The sequence below is a fragment of the Durio zibethinus genome, chromosome 10 (genome assembly GCF_047325235.1).
Source record: "Durio zibethinus cultivar Kanyao isolate XHJ-2024 chromosome 10, ASM4732523v1, whole genome shotgun sequence".
NCBI lineage: Eukaryota > Viridiplantae > Streptophyta > Magnoliopsida > Malvales > Malvaceae > Durio > Durio zibethinus.
The window spans coordinates 10147588-10169627 of NC_143171.1; the positions used below are offsets into that span (position 1 = coordinate 10147588).

Consider the following 22040-nt stretch of genomic DNA (forward strand, 5'->3'; position numbering starts at 1 on the left):
TTAATTTTTGGAGTTTGTTGGGATTAGGTTGAATTTGTTTGAATTTCTAGGTAATTTTTAGGTTTTGTAAGAATTTTTCGATTGAAGTTTGAATTTTTCAACAAATATCAAAGTGGCTAGAGGAATTTGTGGTGATCAAATTTTGAAATTTGTTGGGATCTAGGATTTTTTAGGTTTTTTTTTTTAGTTTCCCAACGGTCAATTGAATTTTTCAAGTCAAATTCTAGATTTTTAGGTAGGCTGGTTAAGTTTTTCAGTTGAATTTAGAGAGAGGTAAGAGCAACATCAACTAGAGAGAGAAAGAACTAAGGCATTCTAAGAAAATTGAATTTTTTTTTGCTTTTATAACAATCCTATACAATGTTGTTTTGAAGAGGGTGGGATCTGCGTCCCAACATGTTGGACCTGTGCGTCAACTCGTCCAAGATCCAACCCATGTGCAGGTTTTTCTTTTCCTTTTTCTTTTTATTTTTATTTTTATTTTCAATTTTCAATTTTCAATTTTCAAATTTCATTTGATTTGATTTGATTTTTTTTTCTTCTTTTATATTATTTTCATTTTTTGTTTGTTATTCTAATTGAATGATTGAATTAAAGAAAGAAGTAAAGAAGAAAAAAATTTTGGTAAGATTATTTATGATGTTTCTATTTTTTTTGCATGATTATTAATTAATTGCATGATATTTTATCTTAATTACATGATAATTTGTATTAATTGCATGATATTATTGCATAATTTATAGTAATTGCATGATATATTATATTATTGCATGATTATATTATTATTGCATTATATATAATGCTACGAAAACACTCATGACTTAATTAAGGTCTAAATCTCTTTTTATCATTTTTTTAATTAGAGCTACATAATCTTTATTACCAAAATCAACTGTAATATTTAAGACAAAAGAATGCAACATTTCATAAATGAGTAATAATCCTTATAAATAACACTAGTCCATAATATGTTATTTGTAATTAAATTGAAAAGTTTAAGTACATCGTCACAAACTCATTTTTAGGCAAAGAATGTGACATGCGATTAAACACTTTTTATATGAAGCTAATATGAAAATATTTTAGTTTTCAAAAAGTCTATCCGCTTTGGACAAACAAACCTTCTAAACTAGTATGCTTTCAACCATGATGCTTCATATGCATTCCAAATTACTAAACACAATAACCCATTTTAGGTAGGCAATTGGATAAGATAATTTGAAAATATTCTTATTCCTGCACATGAGAAATTCTTGCAATTCTAAATGAGTAAGCCACTTTGGCAATGAAACACCCATATTAAGTAATTTTATATTCTCACATTAAGAAATTTAAATTGCTTATGACTATAATTTTGCATACTTAACTAAGTGCATGCATTTTGATCACTTCTTACTAGATACTTAACCATAATGTAGCTCTTTGGATCATTAAATAGTTGATCACTTCATGTGAAACATCAATAATCAATGCGAATCTCATAGATCATTGTAGATATGATAATTCCTTGTGAGATAATTAAATCATATATGTTTATTTGGATCAACAAATAATTTTGCATCCAAAATCCAAGTGTTTTAAAAATGTATGAATAAATCAATATTAAATCTATAATTTATGCTTATGTATCATCTATCACAATATAAATTTAACAAATTAATTATGATACCGAACTTTAAATTTGTCACGGGAAAATCAAATCAATATAACAATTTTAAACTCTAGTTATTTCAAATAAATATTATTTAGTATTATTTAATTATGAAATAAAAATACCAATATGATACTAATGGTATCAAAACCTCATGGAATTTAAATCCAAATTGTCATAACAATCTATGTTGCATTCAAACAAAAGTCCAACAATTACTAAAATAAATTTTACTTAATTATTCAATTATGCACATAACTTCAGGTTAAGAGTACGAAAAATTTAAACAACATATGGGGAAAGTACATACCTCCATTAGACTCCTAGCATGTCAAAATGTTTAATCATGAAATAATTTGTAAAAAAACATGTACATAATATATAATAATAAAATAAATATGCATAAATATTAATTAAAATTATTTATGCAATTTAAAAAAATTATGAAAACTAATAAATAAATTATTCACACTATAAAGAGACTAACAAGAAAAAAAAAAACATGAAACATGAAGCTCAGAGGAGCTCTCACACACCTCCACACTCCACCATCGAGAGTAGGTCAAAATTGGTCAACAGACCAGCCTTCTTCAACCTTAAGCTAGGTCGACCCCGACCTGACTATAGGTTTTCTAACTCGTTCAAGTCTGTTTTTTGTTTTAAGCCAAATTTTGATGCTTTTTCTTATGGTTTTCATGAAATTGAAGTTTCTAAAACTTAATTAAGCCATTGTTTTATCAAACCCATATAAAATACCGTATCAAAAGCTACAGAAAAAAGATCAATTGATCAAAAAAAACTTGATTGTTAAACCCATATCTAACATGTTTTAAGCGTTTTTCAAATATTCATGGTTTTCTTTGATTTTTTATGCAATTAAAATTTCCATCCTTCAATTAACATATTTGTTTGTAAAACCCATGTAATAAATTGCATAAAAAATGCATAAATCTCCCAGAATTAAAGAAAAATTCTCAATTCAAAAGACCAATGTATAGCCCAATTCAACTTTCTTCAAATTTTTATGAAATTAAATACTTTATTTCATCTCTATAAGACATGAGTAATAATGTTTAAGGGTTAATTTGAATTAAAACACATAAAATATCAAGGTTTTAATTAAATTTTAAATTTTGTTCAAATCTTGTTCCTAAACTTTAAACATTGATTTCTTTTTCTACAAAACAAATTACTAGAAATTGTCGGTATAGTTTTCATCCTTGTTTACAGAGGAACAAAAGCCCCATATCAATTTTGGGAAAAGAAGATTAGAAAGTTCGATTGTAGCAATCATAAGATTTCACCTAAAATTTAATCTCATGCAAAATTAAAATTTAAAAAACATAATTTTAGATCATAATGTCACATAATTAAGCTTATGTAAGTATAACCTTAAATCCCAAGAACTATGTAGGGATATTAGAATATCAAATTTCACTATATTGCATACCTATTTAGGCAATCATAGATGATAAGTAAAAACAATATTAATTACTGAAAAGACTAGGCTTTCATTTTCACTTTTCTCTTACTGATGGCTCTTAATATGATAAATACCATTACTTAGAAGTGAAAAGAGAATCTTGACCAATTTCTATTAAAATCCTAAGAACCTCCCATCAAAGGTTTACCGACCTATATAACTGTCAAATTTTGCTAATTCAATAAGATATGCAAAGCTCACACATCAACTATTATAATTAATTATTTAAATTTTCATACTTATTTTATATTAAAACTAAATTTAATAACCTAATTTGTTAAATTATAAAATCACAAATTAGTAATAACCCACTTACTAAAAAATTTTAACAAATTAAGCAGACAATATCAAAACTAGAGGAACAATTTCACATTTGGTTGCCATGTAAAGCAAAATGAATTAAAAGCAAGTTTACAAATCTCTTCTCTGATTTGTCTAATTTGAAAGTCAATTAAATTACTTTCCGAGCAAATACAGCCAAATTGGATTGAACTACACTTCCAAATTCTAAAAATTGTCTGACTGGGCGCCTTGCCTATTAATGTTGCGGCCTGTCCGTCACAGATAGAGATTCCCTCATTAATGATGGTGGTCTTTCTGGTCCGGTAATGCAGAGAGTATCACGATCATGGCATGGGCTATCTCTCTTTGTTGGGGCACCCCTCTGAATTCTTGCTTCACGCTCGCTTTAACGACAACCACCCATGTGCTCACCTCAAAGGACAATTCACCCCCCCCCCCCCCCCAACCCCAATCAAGTATATTTTCTTACTTGGGTTTATGGTTTAGCCATTTGTGTAAAGAATTGAATCTCACGCAAAACATATTATTTGAGATTATGATCTTTCCAATATAGAGAAAAAATTTGGGAAAAATTGACTGTATCTGTACCTATATTAGATGCATTCTATTAACATATGTTCGATATTTAGCACAAGTTAATTTGAGTAGCAACTCAGGTTAATTTGATAGAACAAAACTTTTAGAGGTCCATGCAGCTAGTGATGATGTTATAGTATATGTTTTGATTACTCAAGCAAAAGGTTAGTTTTAGAAGAGGGTGCCCATGAAAAAGAAGTCCATAAAATTTAAGGCTGAGTTCATGATTCAGAGAAAAAGAAATTAGAGATCAGAAACATGGATGGGACTGTAGTGGGGAGGGAGAATAATGGATTTAAATGCACTGGCCCAACTTTCTGCTTTGGTAGTAGGGGTTTTAAATGCTCATGCAGACCCTCTCACTCTCTTAAATCCCCATTCAGACATTCTTACCCCTCCTCACAACAACTTCTCCTTCAAACTTCTTTACTCCTCGCTCTCTCTCTCTCTCTTTCTCTCTGTTTATTTGCTCTTTGTTTAACCCATCTGTCCTCCCAATATTCTTCAGTCTTCTCTGTTTGATCCTCAGCGATGAATGATTTTTCACTCCTTATTGTTTATTTAGGGATCTTGTTGGGACAACTACATGTAAGGCACCGAAAAGACTCGCTTTTATGCTCTAAAACTACATGATGAAATAGTAACTGTGATATTGGCCTGGTTCACTCAGACATGAAACAAAGCACTTTCTCTCAAGAGTTAAAGCAACTGTGGTTTTGGTCTGATTGAGCCGTGTCAATATCTTAGTGCTCTTTCGTATCTCCAAACTTTCATACTTTTAAAAGCGCAAGATGGAGCTAGCACAAAGGTTTGTTCTCGTCCATGAACAGATTTTGAAACGGTCTGCTAGCTATTGTTGCTCTGGGTTTAATATACGCTCTTACCACATGCATTGAGGCTTTTATTCTGGCTGTCAATTAAGATAAAAATGAAACATAAACTGAAACAAATATCATGAGGAAAAGAAAAACATGATAAAAGAACTGTGGGTGCGGCTCCACCTGTCTCTGCACCGAATTTGGGACTCGGGAACATTAGGTTTTTTAGTACTAATACCTTTTTTAATGCCACACCTTATCAAAACACATGATTAATTAATTCATGGTCGGGCAAAACATGGTTTTTCCTTAATCGAGTAAATATTTGGTACTGTTCTTGTTCCAAGGTGTTGGTATGGGTTATAGGAAGTTTCATGATCCGGTGATTCAAATTAAAATGGTTTGTTAGAAGGAGGTTAGAAACTAGGAAGGAGCTGAAAGTCATGTCACCCATAATTTCAACCCTTAATTTGTTGCATATAATGATGGCAATGGTTTGAATCATGGCGAATTTATTCTGAGTTAAGATTACGAGCTTTTTGATTTTAACGTGACTTAAAATTTTTATTCAATTTTGATTCAATTCGATACAAGATTATTATTATTATTATTTGATTTTGATTTTAATTCGATATATATATATATATATATTCTCATTTAACCTACATCAAGTTTGAAATTAATTTAATATTATATTAATAAAAGTATTATTTTTAATATAAATTATATCTTAATTATATATAAATATATTATTTTTATTAAATTAATTTTTAAATTAAAATATTAAATAATAATTTTATTAATATAAATATAAAATTAAATAAATATTAAAATATATATTTTATATATCCTGAGATAAGTGAGATAAAGAACTTTGACATTCATTTTTATCCAATTCCATTTTTAAAAACCATTTTTATTGAAATATGATAGATTAAAATCCATTGGATATGAATATTTTATCATCATTAATTGCATAGTTTATGGCTTACGAAATAACAAAAGGATGGTGGGAGTTATCCTTCAATCCACATATATCAACCTCGAGGGTGTCCATGAGAATTACCATGACTGTAACTGCTTCTCAATTAATATTTGTGGTACTGTTACTCAGCCAAATTTTTCCATAGTTGTGTGTATTTTAAATATTGTTGATGCATAAGGCATATTGTTAGGGGCAATGGGCATTTGAGAATCAAAAAAGTATAACAGTCTTTTTTTCTCTTTGAAGTTTTTAGCAGACAATCAAGAGTGTTTCTATTATTTGTATCGACCTAATATATCTGATCAATTTGACATGTTTAGTGTCACATCAGCTCGTCACTATCTTTATTATCCTCTGATGGTCCCCCACAATTTATCTATAAATATTAAGGTTCAGGCACCATTAAGGTAAGTTGAACCTATTCTATTTCTCTCATTTCTAATTCTTTTCTGACCTGAATCTTTTTGACTTGTGCTCGAAGTGCAAACGCAGGGAACACATCTTGTCTTTACCTCTAAAGGTCTTTCTCCTTTGTCTTTTCAAGAGAGCCCCAGGGTCGAAGTTTAGCAACAACACATATATTATAAGAATTAAGCATAGTTTGTAATTCTAGTTTAAGAGCCTCATCCCATGTCTTCGACCGTTTCATGTCTTGTATGGTTCATCATTATCATTGTCCATCCGTCTTGGCTAACCAGGCTCAAGTTCGATTGATCGAAGACATTGCTATTGTCTAATGGTTATTGATTAAATGTATGTTTAGATGGACAATGAGATTAATTTCGTTGAAATTGAAAACAATAATAAAGGTAAAATCAATTATTGTAAAAATGATATTAAAATTAACGGTGAAATATGTGTTTAGATGCAAATACAATGGTGATAATGAGATAAAGCATAGTGAAAAGAGAAAATGATCATTAAACACATAAATTAAAATTTGTATATGATAAAAAATTTTAAATTATTTGTTATGTAGACACCTAATTTGATCCAGGTCCGGATCAATTAGGCTTGGTCTAAATGGGTAGGCCCAATTTTGCTTTTATTTTGTATTTTGTATTTTATATTTTTTTATCTTTATTTTTATTTTATATTATATATATATATTTTCCTTTGTATCTTATGTATTTATTATTTATTTATTATTACTATTTATTAATATATATATATCTTTATTACTTTTTTTCTTCTTTTCTTTTTCTTTCTTTTCTATTAATATTTATATATATATATTTATTTATCTAGTTATATATTTATTATTATTTATCTATTTATATATTATAATTTATCTATTATTATTTTTAATTTATCTGTTAATTTTTTGGTTTATCTGATTATTTTCATTTAACTATCTATTAATATTTTTTATTTGATTTTTATTTTTTTGATTTTTTTTGGTTGAAAATTAGATTGGTTTTGGAGGAATCCCACCGTGAATTGGGATTTAATCAGAGTCCATATTGGATTCAATGATTGAATCCCAATCCAAAGAGGAGTTGAGATTGATCAGAAACTCTTCTTATCAATCCCTATAAAACGACCTACGGATCAAAGGAAAAAGATAGAGAAAAAGAGTTATTGGTTGAGAGAAAAGGCAGACATAGAGAAGATTTAAAAGTTAAAAGGGTTTTGATGCGTTTAGAATAGCTTTAAGAATCGATAAGAATTTTTGGACAACTTTTAAAAATTTTTTTTTTAGAAATTTTTGGAAAATTTTTAGATTCCAGTTGAATTTTTCGACGAAGATTGAATTTTTCGGTGACTATTTCGGTCAAGTTTGAATTTTTCGGTCAACTTTCCAGTTTTCGATAACCATTTCCAGAAACTAATCAATTTTTCGACGAACTTCTGACGAAAAACCCAGATTTCGACGAAAATTTTCAGAATTCGACGGGCATTCAACCGGAGTTCTTCGAGTTTTTAGAAGGAAGGGAGAAAAGAGAAAGGAAGAGAGAGAGAGGGAAAGAGGATTCTGCTAAAAAATCAAAGGAATCAGCTTTATATACCCTCCCAAAATAACATCGTTTCTGCATTAAGTAATTCAAAAGATCTGCGTATTTTGTCAAGATCCGACTCGACCCGAATGTCGACCCGCTTTCGACCCATGTACGACCCGCGTCTCCGAGCCGTTAGTCGAGCCAAGCTGACACCCCTGAGCCGTGCCTCCGAGCCGTTTTTCTTTCTCAAGTCGAGCCAAGCTTAGCCGTTAGCCGAGCCGTTCTCAAGTTTTTTTTCTTTTTATTTTATTTATTATTATTATTATTATTAGGATTGTTTAATATTTTTATTTTTATTTTTATTTTATTATTTTATTTTCTTTAAATAAAATTCAAAAAAAATATTTTTGAGGAAAAGTTGAAAGTATCAATTTTTCTTAAAAATAAATTTTCAAAAAAAAAAGTTTTGAGGAAAAGTTGAAAGTATCAATTTTTCTTAAAAATAAATTTTTAAAAAAGAGATTTGAGAAAAAGTTAAAAGTATCAATTTTTCTCGAAATTAAAGTTTCTAAAAAATATTTTGGGGAGAAGTTGAAAGTATCAATTTTTTCTGTACAAAAGCAATCATTTTTCTTTTTTTTTTTATTTCTTTGGATTTTCTTTAATGTTAAATAATCCGACGATGGAGCCTCTGCAAGTGAAACAATAGTTTTTTTGCATACTCTTGAGGTGAGAAAATTTTCTCAATTTTTTGCTAAAAGTATTAAAGTCAATTGAGAATAATTTTCAATAGTTAATTAGTTGGTAAATTTTTAAGGCTTATTGGATAACATAAAATTAAGCTGGTACCATCTTTTGATGGGTGTTGTGAGGGTGCTATAACCTTTCTCACACGTAATCGAACTCTCGAACCCTGTTTTAGTTAGTAGACCCAAACCTATTATTTTAGGAACCTTTAAACTTAGATGTTTCCGAAAAAGATAGATTCCTTAGGTGGCCAATCGCACCTAGATAAAAAAGATTGGTGGCGACTCCTTAAGTCAATGTCTAGCGATAGATCCCCGGATTTAGACGTTATGATAGCTTGACGACTCCACTGGGGACCTCTGAGAGTCAGGCCAGCAAATAAATTTGTGTTATCCAAAAGCCTAATAAAATTAAACATTTTTGTATAGATTTTTTATTCATTCATGTTTATTTACTTTATTAATTATGTCATTCATATGCATATGCATAACATGAGCTCTATACCCGAGCTTCGTCCTTCTAAGAGGGAGTAAAGTACATATTGCTTTCATGAGATTTAATGTCTCTGCAGTGGCTAGCGAAATACTCACATTCAAATTGAATATTTTTCGCTTGTAGCCTGTAATGGGTGAGGATTAGGGTGCCTTACTAGTCTGTGATGGACAATGATGTAAGGAGCAATTTGGAAACCTTTAGACTTTAACCTTGAACCACATATAGTGAACCTTAGAAATATCTAAACCTAAGATAGAGCCATTTTTACCCAATGATAGGTATACCTTGAAACTAGGGCACAAAAAGGGTGTTTATCTAGTCATTTTGATAGTCTGACTTTATGCATCATTTTCATTATCATATGTAACATTATGCATCGGTATCACTTTCAGTTCATTTGTGAAACTAACTATGTTGTTTGTCTGATTTTATGCATCTGTATTATTTTCATGATCATGTTTTAACATTATCATTTGCATCCATTTCATATTAGATTTCATTCATGAAAAAGTACATTTAATTCGTCTATCAACGTATCATGCATAAAGCATAGCATAGCACTTTTAATCATAATTGTGGTACTCAAGGTTCAATGATAGCTCCATCTAGTGAAAACCCTGTCCATCGATACAACACCAGATCCAGGGCCAGACAAATAGAGCAAAAAAATTCTCACAGATTTGAAAAGCGAGAAAAAGCACAAGAAAAGATTGAAAATGAGTTGAGCAAGATTTTGAATGCTATCAATAAGCTGAATAAGGAAAAAAGAGTTGAAAAAAATACAAGCCAACAAGTTTCCCTATTGCAAGAAGTGGCTGACCTTTTGTATCCTTCAGGTTTTGGCCCACCTCAAGCTCAGTCTGCACAAGAGGTTCTACCACAACATTTCACATATCCAACATATCCTGGAATGCCATCAGCCTCCAACCCAAGACATTGCCATAGTTATGTAAATCTTATCTTTACTGAAATAATAGTAGAATCGATTCTTGATCTAGATGATTTGAAAGAAAAAGAGAAAGAAAAAGCAAAAGTGGTAGAGTCTCAGGGAGATTTAAAGATTAGTATATTGGAACAAAGGCTACGATCTGTGAAAAAAATTGGTTTCTATGGTTCAGTTGATGCTACTGGACTTTGCTTAGTCCCCGATGTGGTCATTCCTCCTAAGTTCAAAGTAGCAGAATTTGAAAAATATGATGGTACGAAATGCCCCAAAACCCACATCACCATGTATTGCCGGAAGATGGCAGCCCATGCTCATGATAAAAAACTCTTGATGCATGTCTTTCAGGATAGCTTTACAAGCTCAACTGCTAGGTGATATGTTTAGCTGGATAGAACCCGCATTCGCTCTTGGAGCGATATGGCTCATGACTTAATCAGAAAATATCGACATATTATCGATTTGGCTCCTGATCGTTTGTCTTTGCAGAACCTAAAGAAAAAGGTAAATGAGTCTTTTAAAGAATATGCCCAGAGATTGAGGGATGTAGCTTCTCAAGTACAACCTTCTCTGATCGAGAAAGAGACTACAGTGCCATTTGTTAGCACTTTGAAACCTCCCTATTATGAAAAGATGATAGGGAATGCCACAAAAAATTTTACTGATATGATAATTTCGAGAGAAATTATCGAGAGTGCCATCAAGAATGGCAAGCTGAAAGAACGTGAAGCATCTAGCAAGAGGGTCCCAAAGAAGAAAAAGGCTGAAGCTCAGGCTGTGAGCTTTGATAGACAGTAATTTGAGGGTTATCAACCCTACTCACCACCAGAATACCTGCCATATTACCCTACTATAAACAACACTTTCTCTTACCAATACCAACCATTTGTACAGTCATCTTACCCCTAAACATATCAAACTCCTCCTAGGCCTCAAAATACTATATACAATCCTAACACTCAGCCTACCCCAAGACCTCAAAATCACCCAACTAACCTCATGGGTGGTTCACAGGAGCAACGAACTACCCGTGAAAAATCTGTATTTAACCCAATTCTAATGACTTATACAGAACTATATAGGAAGCTTTACAATAGTCATTTGATTGCTCCTAGTAAGTTAGAATCCCTCAAGCCACTTTACCCCAAATGGTACGATCTCACAGACCATTGTGACTATTATTATGGGATTACTGGTCACTCTACCAAAAATTACACTACCTTGAAACACAAAGTGCAATGGTTGATCAATGATGGAATGATTTACTTTGATACGGGAGGGGTGACTGCACCGAATGTTAGTAGCAATCCCTTGTCGAATCATAATGTGAATGCTATAAGTGAAGAATATGAGTGCCATATGAAGAAAGAAGTGGCAGAGATTAAGACGTCTTTTAGTCAGATGTTTGATATTTTATAAAAAGCTGACATGATACAACTAGTGAGTCCACACAGTTATCATGGGGTATATGTAGCCAGCACTAGTTGTAAATATCATAGTGGGGCAATAAGTCACTCTATTGAAACCTGTGAGCAGTTTCACCAAGAGGTACAAAAACTCTTAGATTTATACCAGATGGAGGTCTATGAAAGAAGATAAGACTTAAGAAGTGTTGAGGTGTCCATGACTGATAAGCTTGTAAAGCTGTTTCCAAAGTCGGTGACAATCCATTGTGGGAACAAGCCAAAGTCAATCATAGACAAACTCATTCCCAGGCCAATAACTTTTAAAGTTCTGACTCTTTTTCTATACAAAGATGATAAAATTGTCTCCTAGAGATATGGTTGTGATACAGTAGTTCAGGGGTAAGAAGGGGATGTTTTTAAAGCTGACGCTTCTAATATAACTGGTGTAGAAGGTATTACTTGAAGTGGAAGGTGCTGTACTTTAAAAATATTGTAGAAGACTCAAAGAGAGAAGATAAAAAAAGGAGAATGGTGGAATAACCCTAAAGTAGAGCCTAAAAAAAATCACTCGAAGTCGGTGTCAGAAAGAAAGGTTTGTGAATTCCTGAAGCTGGTAAAACATAGTGAGTATTTAGTTGTTAAATAGTTGAATAAAATGCCAGCTCAAATCTCATTACTATCACTGCTATTAAACTCAGAGCCACACCAAAACGTCCTGCTGAAAGTGTTGAATCAGGCATACGAGGCACATAATGTATCTGTTGAATATGTAAATCACTTGGCTGGAAATCTAGTTATGCTGAATCATATTTCGTTCAGCGATGATGAAATTCTCTTAGAGGAAAAGAGAAATGCCAAGGCTCTGCATATCACGATTAAATGCAAGAACCATATCATAGCTAAGATCCTTATCAATAATGGCTCTACTATCAATGTCATGCCTATGTCAACTTTGGTGAGGCTACCCATTGATTACTCTTATATGAAGGACAGTCAGATTATTGTGAGAGCTTTTAATAGGACCAGAAGAGAAGTTCTGAAGAATATTAAGATGCCTTTAGAAATTGGGCCATGCACTTTTAATGTGAAATTTTAAGTGATGGATATTTTTTTCATCCTATAGTTGTCTATTGAAAAGGTCATGGATTCACATGACAGGAGCTGTGCCCTCTACTTTGCACCAAAAGATCAAGTTTAATGTAGAAGGCCAATTAGTGGTGGTAGTTGGAAAGGAAGACATGCTAGTGACCCGATCATTGAATACTCCATATATAGAGGCTACCGAAGAAGCATTAGAATGCTCCTATCGATCTTTTGAATTGGTTAATTTTATAGGTAAAATATTTAAAAATCAACCTTTTTAAGGATAGTGTGAGCCAAGTCATCAACAAGGGCTGGCATCCAGGATTAAGGCTGGGCAAGAACTTGCAGGGAATAAAGGAACCCCCAACGATGATAGACAATAGCGACAGGTTAGGCCTAAGCTATGAGATGGTAGAATGGGAGATCAAGAGAAGGCCAGCAGGAAAGACAATAAGACTAATGGTTATCCTACACTTGTATGAGACTTTTAGACCTGAAAGATTCATGTATCCAGATACAAGAAAAAATATGGAAAACATTTTTGCCCAGTTAACTATTGATGCTATTGAAGATGAATGAGAGATTAATCAAGAATGATGGGTTTGCCTTTGTCCTCTAGATTATGAGCTGAATAATTAGAGTGCAATCGAGATACTTATGACTTTTGAAACTAATACAATGTAATTATAATATCCCAATAGCTATTGCCCAAGGCATTGGGGTGATCTTTTTTGTTTGGGCCATTTATCTTTTATTATTTTTAATAAAAATTAAGAAAGATGCATTTTCATTCATTTCTTCTTATGTCTTCATTATTTTCATCTTTCCAAACACATCTTGCCAACATATCTCATTTCATTCAATTTCAGGTCTTTAAATGAACATGAAGATAATTATGATAACAATCAAAAGGTTAGTTTTGAAAATTCAATTAACACTGATGAACTTGACAATGAAGAGAATTCTGAGGAATATGTTATGTCTCCGGACCTAATGAGATTGATTGAACAAGAAAACAAGCCAATTGAACCTCATCAGGAGATAGTTAACTTAGTGAATCTAGGAAATGAAGAGAATAAGAAGGATGTCAGAATTGACATTTCACTTTCATCAGAAGATAGACAACGTTTGGCAGACCTACTTCTAAAATTCGTAAATGTATTTGCTTGGTCTTACCAGAATATGTCAGGGCTGAGCACGGAGATAGTGGAGCACAGATTGCCCTTAAAGCTGGAATGTAAGTCAGTTCAATAGAAGCTGAGACGAATGAAGCCTGAAATGCTACTAAAGATCAAAGAAGAGGTGAAAAAATAATTTGATGTAGGTTTTCTATAAGTGGTCAAGTATCCAGAGTGGGTAGCCAATATAGTACCCGTTTGTAAGAAAGATGGAAAGGTATGAATGTGTGTAGACTATCGTGATTTGAATAAGGCTAGTCCAAATGATAACTTTTTTTACCTCATATCGACACACTGGTAGATAATATGGCTAGGCATTCAATTTTTCTCCTTTATGGATGGTTTTTCAGGGTATAATCAAATAAAAATGGCTGCAGATGATATGAAAAAGACTATTTTCGTGACTATGTAGGAAACTTTTTGCTACAAGGTCATACCTTTTAGGTTAAAGAATGCTAGGGTAACATATCAAAGGGCCATGGTAACACTCTTCCATGATATAATGCACAAAGAGATCGAGATATATGTAGATGATATGATTGTAAAATTGTGTGAGGATGAAGTTCATGTCACCAGCCTCATAAAGTTATTTGAGAGATTGAGAATATTTCAGCTCAAATTAAACCCAGCCAAGTGCACATTTGAGATAAAGTCAGGGAAGTTACTAGGCTTTACGGTCAGTGAAAGAGGAATTGAAGTCGATCCAGATAAGATACGGGCCATTCAAAATTTGTCACCTCCTAGCACACCAAAGAAAGTTCGAGGTTTTCTAAGGAGATTGAAATATATTTCTCGATTTATCTCGCAGCTTACTTATAAATGTGATCCTATATTTAAGCTTCTTCACGAGAATAATCTTGGAAAATGGAATGAAGAATGTCAAGAGGCGTTTGATAAAATTAAGCAATACTTGTCGAACCCTCCAGTGTTGATGCCACTTATTCTAGGGAAACCTTTAATTCTATACTTAACAGTATGTGAAAATTTAATGAGATGTGTGCTGGGGTAACAAGATGAGTTTAGCTGAAAAGAGAGAGCTATTTACTATCTGAGTAAAAAGTTCATAGAGTACGAATCCAAGTATTCTTCATTGGAAAAAATTTATTATGCATTAGCGTGGGCTGTCAAAACACTCAGACAATACATGCTCTATCATACCACATGGCTCATAGCAAAATTGGATCCAATTAAATATATCTTCGAGAAGCCTTTTTTGTCTGAAAGAATTGCTAGATGGTAAGTAATGCTCTCGAAATATGATATTATATACGTGAGCCAAAAAGTAATAAAAGGAGGCGCTATAACGGAGTTTCTTGCAGATCGTGCTACTGAAAAATATGAGCGAATGAAGTGAAAATTCCCTGATAAAGACCTAATGACTATTTTTCAACTGGAGAAAGAGGAGCATGGAGAAAAATGTTGAAGAATGTACTTTGATGGAGCTATCAATGCCTTGAGGCATGGAATTGAGGTAATTCTGATTTCTTCAAAAGAATAATATTGCCCTGTAACAGCAATGTTAAATTTCAATTGCACAAATAACATTGTTGAATATGAGGCATGTGTCATGGGCTTGCAAGCTGCTATAGATAGAAGAGTGAGAGCATTAAAAGTGTTCGGAGACTCAGCTCTAGTTATTTATCAATTGAAAGGGGAATGGGAGACGAGAGATTCAAAACTCATTCTATATCATAAGTATATTTTATAATTGATAAAATAATTTAAAGATGTCCAGTTTGATCATTTACCTCGAGAAAAGAATCTGATTGCTGATGCATTGGCTACTTTAGCTGTAATGATTTGAATTAATGACAATACTGACATTCAACCCATCAAGCTAGATGTTAAAGATATGCCAGCTTATTGCTCTAATGTAGAAGAGAAAAAAAATGGAAAACCTTGGTATTATGATATCCTATAGTATATTAAAGATTAGTAGTATCCAGTTTAAGTAACAAAAAATGAAAAAAAGGGTCATCCAAAGATTAGTTATGAGCTTTTTTTTGAATGGGAATGTTTTGTACAAAAGAAGTCAGGATCAAGTATTACTAAGGTGTGTAAGTAAAGCTGAAGCAAAAAAAATCATTGAAGAGGTGCATGATGGAATATGTGGGGCACATACCAGTGAACATATGATGGTGAGATAGATCATGAGAGCAAGGTATTACTAGTTGACAATGAAGAGTGATTGTATTGATTATGCTCGTAAATGCTAGATATATGCTGATAAGATCCATGCTCCACCATCTGTTTTACATGTTATGGTACCACCCTGACCATTCTCAATGTGAGACATGGATGTCATTGGTTATATCAACCCAAAAGCTTCTAATGGGCACATATTCATTTTTGTGATGATAGATTACTTCATAAAATGGGTAGAGGCAGCATCGTATGCAAGTGTAACACGAGTTATGATTTACAAGTTCATAAAGAGAGAGAGATCATCTATAGATATGAACTTTTGGAGAGAATTATTTCAGACAATACCAAGAATCTAAATAGTAAAATGATGCAAAAAATATGTGCTCAATATAAGATCAAGTATCATAACTTGACACTATACCGTCCGAAAATAAATGGGGCAATTGAGGCAGCCAACAAGAACATAAAAAAGATTCTGAAGAAGATGACCAAGACTTATAAAGATTGGCATGAGAAGTTACCATTTGCACTGTATGCATATCGAACATCAATGCGCACCTCTACTAGAGCAACCTTATTTTTTTTAGTTTATGGGATAGAAGCTGTACTACCAGTGGAAGTGGAGATCCCCTCTTTAAAGGTTTTAAAAGAAGTTGAGTTGGAAAAAGCTAAATGGATTTGAGAACGCTATGAACAGTTAAATTTCATATAAAAAAAGAGATTGATTGCACTATGCCATGGTCAGTTATATCAAAAAAGAATGATGAGGGCTCATGATAAGAAGATTCGATCCCGTTGCTTTCGAGAAGAAGAGTTGGTCTTGAAGAGAATCCTTTCAATTCAGGACGATAGTAGAGAAAAATAGACTCCGAATTGAGAAGGACCGTATGTAGTGAGACAGACTTTTTCGGGTGAAGCGCTAATACTGACTAAGATGGATGAAAATAATTTACCACATCCTATAAATTCTAATGCTGTGAAAAAATACTATGCTTGAAATAAAAAAATGAAAAAATGAAAAGAAAAAAAAGAAAAAAAGAAAAAAAAGTGAATGAAAAAGGAGGACTCAAGGCAAAAACCCTAAAAGGGCGGTTTGAGTCATAGGAGATTTGTCTAAGTTGAAAATCTGAAAAGGCAGCTTAGATAAAGAGAATATAGCATCAAATTTAAAAATTCATTGGCATGGAGACTAGCAAATTCGGAAGAGCTCCAAGTTGTTAAATATATCAGAGGGTTGGGTTTTCAGAAAAACCTTGAGATATGTTATCATTATTATCCAATTGGTTATTTTTGGGCTTTGTCCCTACACTTATCCTTGTAATTCTTTCTTGGCCAAAGTTTGCTAGCATTTTGCTAATAAAATATATTTTATTTCACTCTTTATGTCTTTTTTTTTGTGACTATTTCTCAACCATTCATATTCTTTTCTTCCTAATACCCTACAATGAAAGAAATGTACAAATGCATTATTACTTTTTGAGTTTGAAATAATGATTGATAAATGAATAACAGCATGAAAGATTTTTGCATTACATTGAATAAGTCAAGAGTGATAAAGGCATAATCGAGATGTTCAGTTCTAGATAAGGATATTGAATTTGGAAAGAGATTTCTTACAGAAAGAATGTGAGTGGAAGAGACAATTAAGAGCTACACTGGCTCGATCTTAGAAGAGCAACATAATCTAGTTTTTAAAGAATTAAAGGGTTTGATGCCCAGGAAAAGAGTTTGAGAAACTTGAGTACCACAATTGAATAGGAGTTAATTAGCCGACATTTGCATAACATACATTGAATTTCATATGCATTGCATAGCATATACTATATAAATTCAAGAAGCAGGAGTATTCCAAAATCTCACATAGAGAAGACAGATGTGAAGACATTTTCAAATTTGAGAAAAAGCCTGTCAGGTGAGTTTCTAATCCTTGAAATATGATGTCTCTCGGCATCAGGGTTGATTTATAAGACCTTTGGGCATAATCCCCTAAAATTCCTTCAAACCCGATTTTCCACTCCTTTGGACATGATTGTCAAGGAGTCATTTACTTTTCAAAGTCGTTGAGCCTTTGATTAGAGGAGCCTTGTTTATTTTTCAAAGTCATTGAGCCTCTGATTAGAGAAGCTTTGTTTATTTTTCCAAAGTCGTTGAGCCTCTGATTAGAGGAGCGTTGTTTATTTTTTAAAGTCGTTGAGCCTCTGATTAGAGGAGCCATTTATTTTTCAAAAGTCATCGAGCTTCTGATTAGATGAGCCTTGTTTATTTTTCAAAGTCGTTGAGCCTCTGATTAGAAGAGTCTTATTTATTTTTCCAAAGTCGTTGAGCCTCTAATTAGATGAGCTTTGTTTATTTTTCAAAGTCATTGATCCTCTGATTAGAGGAGCTGTTTATTTTTCAAAGTCGTTGAGCCTTTGATTAAAGGAATCGTTTATTTTTCAAAGTCGTTGAGCCTCTGATTAGAGGAGCCGTTTATCTTTCAAAGTCGTTGAGCTTCTGATTAGAGGAGCTTTGTTTAGCTTTTCAAAGTCGTTGAGCCTTTGATTAGAGGAGCTTTGTTTATATTTCCAAAGTCGTTGAGCATTCGATTAGAGGAGCTTTTTTTATCTTTTCAAAGTCGTTGAGCCTCTGATTAGAGGAGCTTTATTTATCTTTCAAAGTCGTTGAGCCTCTGATTAGAGGAGCATTTGTTTATGTTTTTCAAAGTTGTTGAGCCTCTGCTTATAAGAGTTTTGATCAAATTTTAAACACAAAAAAATGAAAAAAAAAGGTCGAGTTGAGTCTTGAATGGGTGTCTACGTCTTTGCGCAATTTCTGTTTCACAAAAAATGTACAAAGAGAGACGCGATTCAATCATGTTATTTACTAATATATCAAATAAATAATTTTCATATGTATTTATTTAATTTTTAGTTATTAATTAATTAATTAATTATATAATTATACAAATTTATTTATTATATTTAATTTTAAAATCAAAATCAAAATAAAAAGAAACTAAAGTTAAGTTTCATAAACATTTTCATCCCTATTATAATGCTAAAATCTACAAGAAATAACACTATTAGTGATGAAACTTTACATCGCTAATAGTGGTATTAGCGATGAAATATTTTTAAGACAAAATATCCATCATTAAAAATGATAAAAAGGTTTGTAATTGTTGATAGTATTTTGTCCCTAATACAATAATACTATTATTTTTAATGATGAAAAGTTTTGTCGCTAAAATTTTATTTGCAACAAAATTATTTTTTTTATTTTCAAAAAATAAAAATATTCTGTCGATAATGGGTATTAATGACAAATTCTTTGTCAGTAATAATTTGTATATTTTGTCAATAAAAGGCATTAGCAATGAATTTTACTTTGCTAAGGTTTTTTTAATTTTATATTTTTAAATTGTGTCGCTAAAACTTTTTCATGACAGAATTTTTCATTGTTAATTATTTTTTAATAAATTTTAGTAGAAAATTTTAGATAAATTTCTATCGCTAAAGACTTTTAATGATGCAAATTTTATTGCTAAAAGGCAAAATTTAATAATTTCCACATTAAGCCCTATTTCAAAAGACAAAACCTATCATAAATGATCGATCATTCCCTCTAAATGATCAATCCTTCAAGGTTTTTGGCCTAATTTTACATTTCAAAACTTATTGAAATCATCCATATAGATCAAAATACACCTATATTATACCATAATTCAATATTTAATTCATTTTGATAAAATCTACTAATAATGCCTATATACACAAATAAGAAATTCATAGTTTGCATCAAATTTATTATAATGCTCCATAAATATCTATGAGATTCATAAACATTCAACAATAAATTCAGTATCATCCAAATAAATCCATCATCCTTAAATAATAACATCCAACAATAAAAGTTAATGTCACTAAGGACTACCTCCCTATCTATATTATCCCAAAGGTTCGACTCTAGAAGATTGGCTCTAAGAAAGGAATAAGCACTAAACATCTAGGTGAGCTTCTATAACCATTCTAGCATATGGATTTTCTATTTCTACTTGAGACATTAAATCAAATTCTTAATCTCTACTTCTTGATAATTAATGTTCAACTTCTCCGTTAAGGTACCAATTCGTGTAACCAATAAAGGTCCTTATGCACATCATCTACTCACTAGAACGTTTAGTTTGACATTTGTTACAAGGTCACTGAATTTTATTTCTACTAACAAAATTCATTTGAGAAAATGCAAAATTAATAAACTCTTCAACTCATTCCAAGATCTTAGTAGTAAAAACTCATTTGTAGCTAACCAATTATACATCTAACTTCTATCCTTATCCACTTTTAAATCTAATTGAATTTCAAAAAGTTCATAAGCACATAATTAAATATATAACCTAATTAAATTAAACATTAATTCTTAAAATTCCATAAATTCAACTAAATACAACAAATTTTCAATTTTCATAATAATTTCCTAATTTTTATAATAATTTCATAAATTCACAAGTTCCACAATTCCTCAAATTCAACATAATCACACAATATCCATAATAAAGCCACATACCAATTTCAAAAATTTAGTATCAATTTCACAAAATCGGTATCAATTTAAAAAATTCTACAATTTTGCACCAATTTCACAAATTTAGCACTGATTTCATAATTTTCATAATAATTTCACATCAATTTCATAATATTAAAAAATTACCCTATAAACCCTAAACCCTACTATTTTTAAAAATTTAAAATTTAATAGAAAAAATTGTTACCTAAGTGATGTTGAACCGAAACCAATATCTTTTACAAACATTAACCTCCAAAATTTAAAATAAAATATTAATTTTTAAAAAATCTAGAAAAAAAATTAGCTAAAATAAAACAAAAAATCTAACCTAAATCCCTAAATTTAAACAATTCACATATACGTATCAAGCACATTATGGGTTATACTAGTGTTTAGGAGTTATAAATAGCTAGAGAAGGTTGAAAGAAAATATTCTAGTGAAAGAGATTGGCAGTGGGGCTAATGGTTTCGCTAAAAAGAGAGGAGAAAAGAAAGTTTTTTTAAGGGAAAAATTTATGGCAAAGGACATTAACAGTTACAACTACTAGTAGGATCTGGCATGGGGGTGACAAGGAAGCTTTTTAGCAGTTGGAGGCTTGGGCCATTGTTGGAGTTGGTTGGGGCATTGTTGGTTCATTAGAGGGAAAGAGGGTCGGGAAAAAAAGATATAGAAAAAAGAAAAGAGGGAGGAGAGAGAAGAAACAAAAAAAAAGAGATGAGGTATGAAAGAGAAGAAAGTGAGGGGTTTTATTATTTAAGGGACTTTAACTGCAAGCCACTAGCGATGAAATTTTGTTGTTAATTCCAATTAATTCAAAAAATAGAATAATTAAATAAAATTAATTATAAAATTATAAAATTAATTTTTTAATTAAAAATAATTTTTTTGGGAAATTTAATGTTTAACGATAAAATTTTTTCTTTACAAATTTCATTGGTATTGTGACATTTAATGATGAAATTCCATTGCTAATTTTGTTCCTAAATTTGATGGGTTTATCAGACTTTTTGGCACCAAAGAATAGTGATGGATTCAATTTTTGTTGCTAAATTTGGCTTTCATTAATGGAAATTTGTTGGTAATTTCATCAATAAAAGCTTTTTTTTTTCACAAAATTTATCTCTATTAGAAGTTATTAGCGATAAAAAAATGGATCATTAAAAATGTTATTGATTCTCTATTTTCTTGTAGTGAAAGTCAAAAAAGAATGTGAAATCAAAAATGGAAAAAAAGGTATGGTGAGAGGGCGATCTCCACTAAAGCTTATTTTTATTCAACTTCTCGTATTAATGGATGTAAATGCACTAATATCTTGTCACCTAAATGCATAATATGGTGCAAAATGGGATAAAAAATTTAATTCACGTCATCCTAGAGTTACAATAAGGTTTGGGCTTATAAACCTCACTCGTACATGCAAAGAAAAGTGCAATAGAAACTACAATCTTACATATATATTATTGTTTGGCTAGACTAGGCAATTAGTGTACTCGTGTCATATAAAATATTAACAATTCATTTATTCTACTATGTTTTACACAAAAATTATGTGTTATAATTTTTGTCAACATGAAAACATGAAATACATTTTTGGTTTTGTTAAATCCATAAATAATTTTTGCTAAAATGTTAAACCATATTAGTTTCGTGTCTTTTTTTGCATCATTTTATGTCGTGTCACTATGTCATGTCATGTTTTAATTTGTTAGATCTATGTCTAGCTTATATTTGCGTAAACACC

The 22040-nt window shown here is 31.4% G+C and overlaps 1 protein-coding gene across 1 annotated transcript in view; it reads right to left on the reverse strand.

Moving 5' to 3' along the window:
- Positions 1–10942, reverse strand: part of RTFL6 (ROTUNDIFOLIA like 6) — a 31635-nt gene extending 20693 nt beyond the window's left edge. Inside the window, exon 1 of the mRNA XM_089766250.1 lies at positions 10938–10942. Within this exon, the coding sequence (XP_089622376.1) occupies positions 10938–10942 (5 nt within the window). The remainder of the gene's footprint in view (positions 1–10937) is intronic.
- Between the last annotated feature and the right edge of the window lie 11098 nt (positions 10943–22040).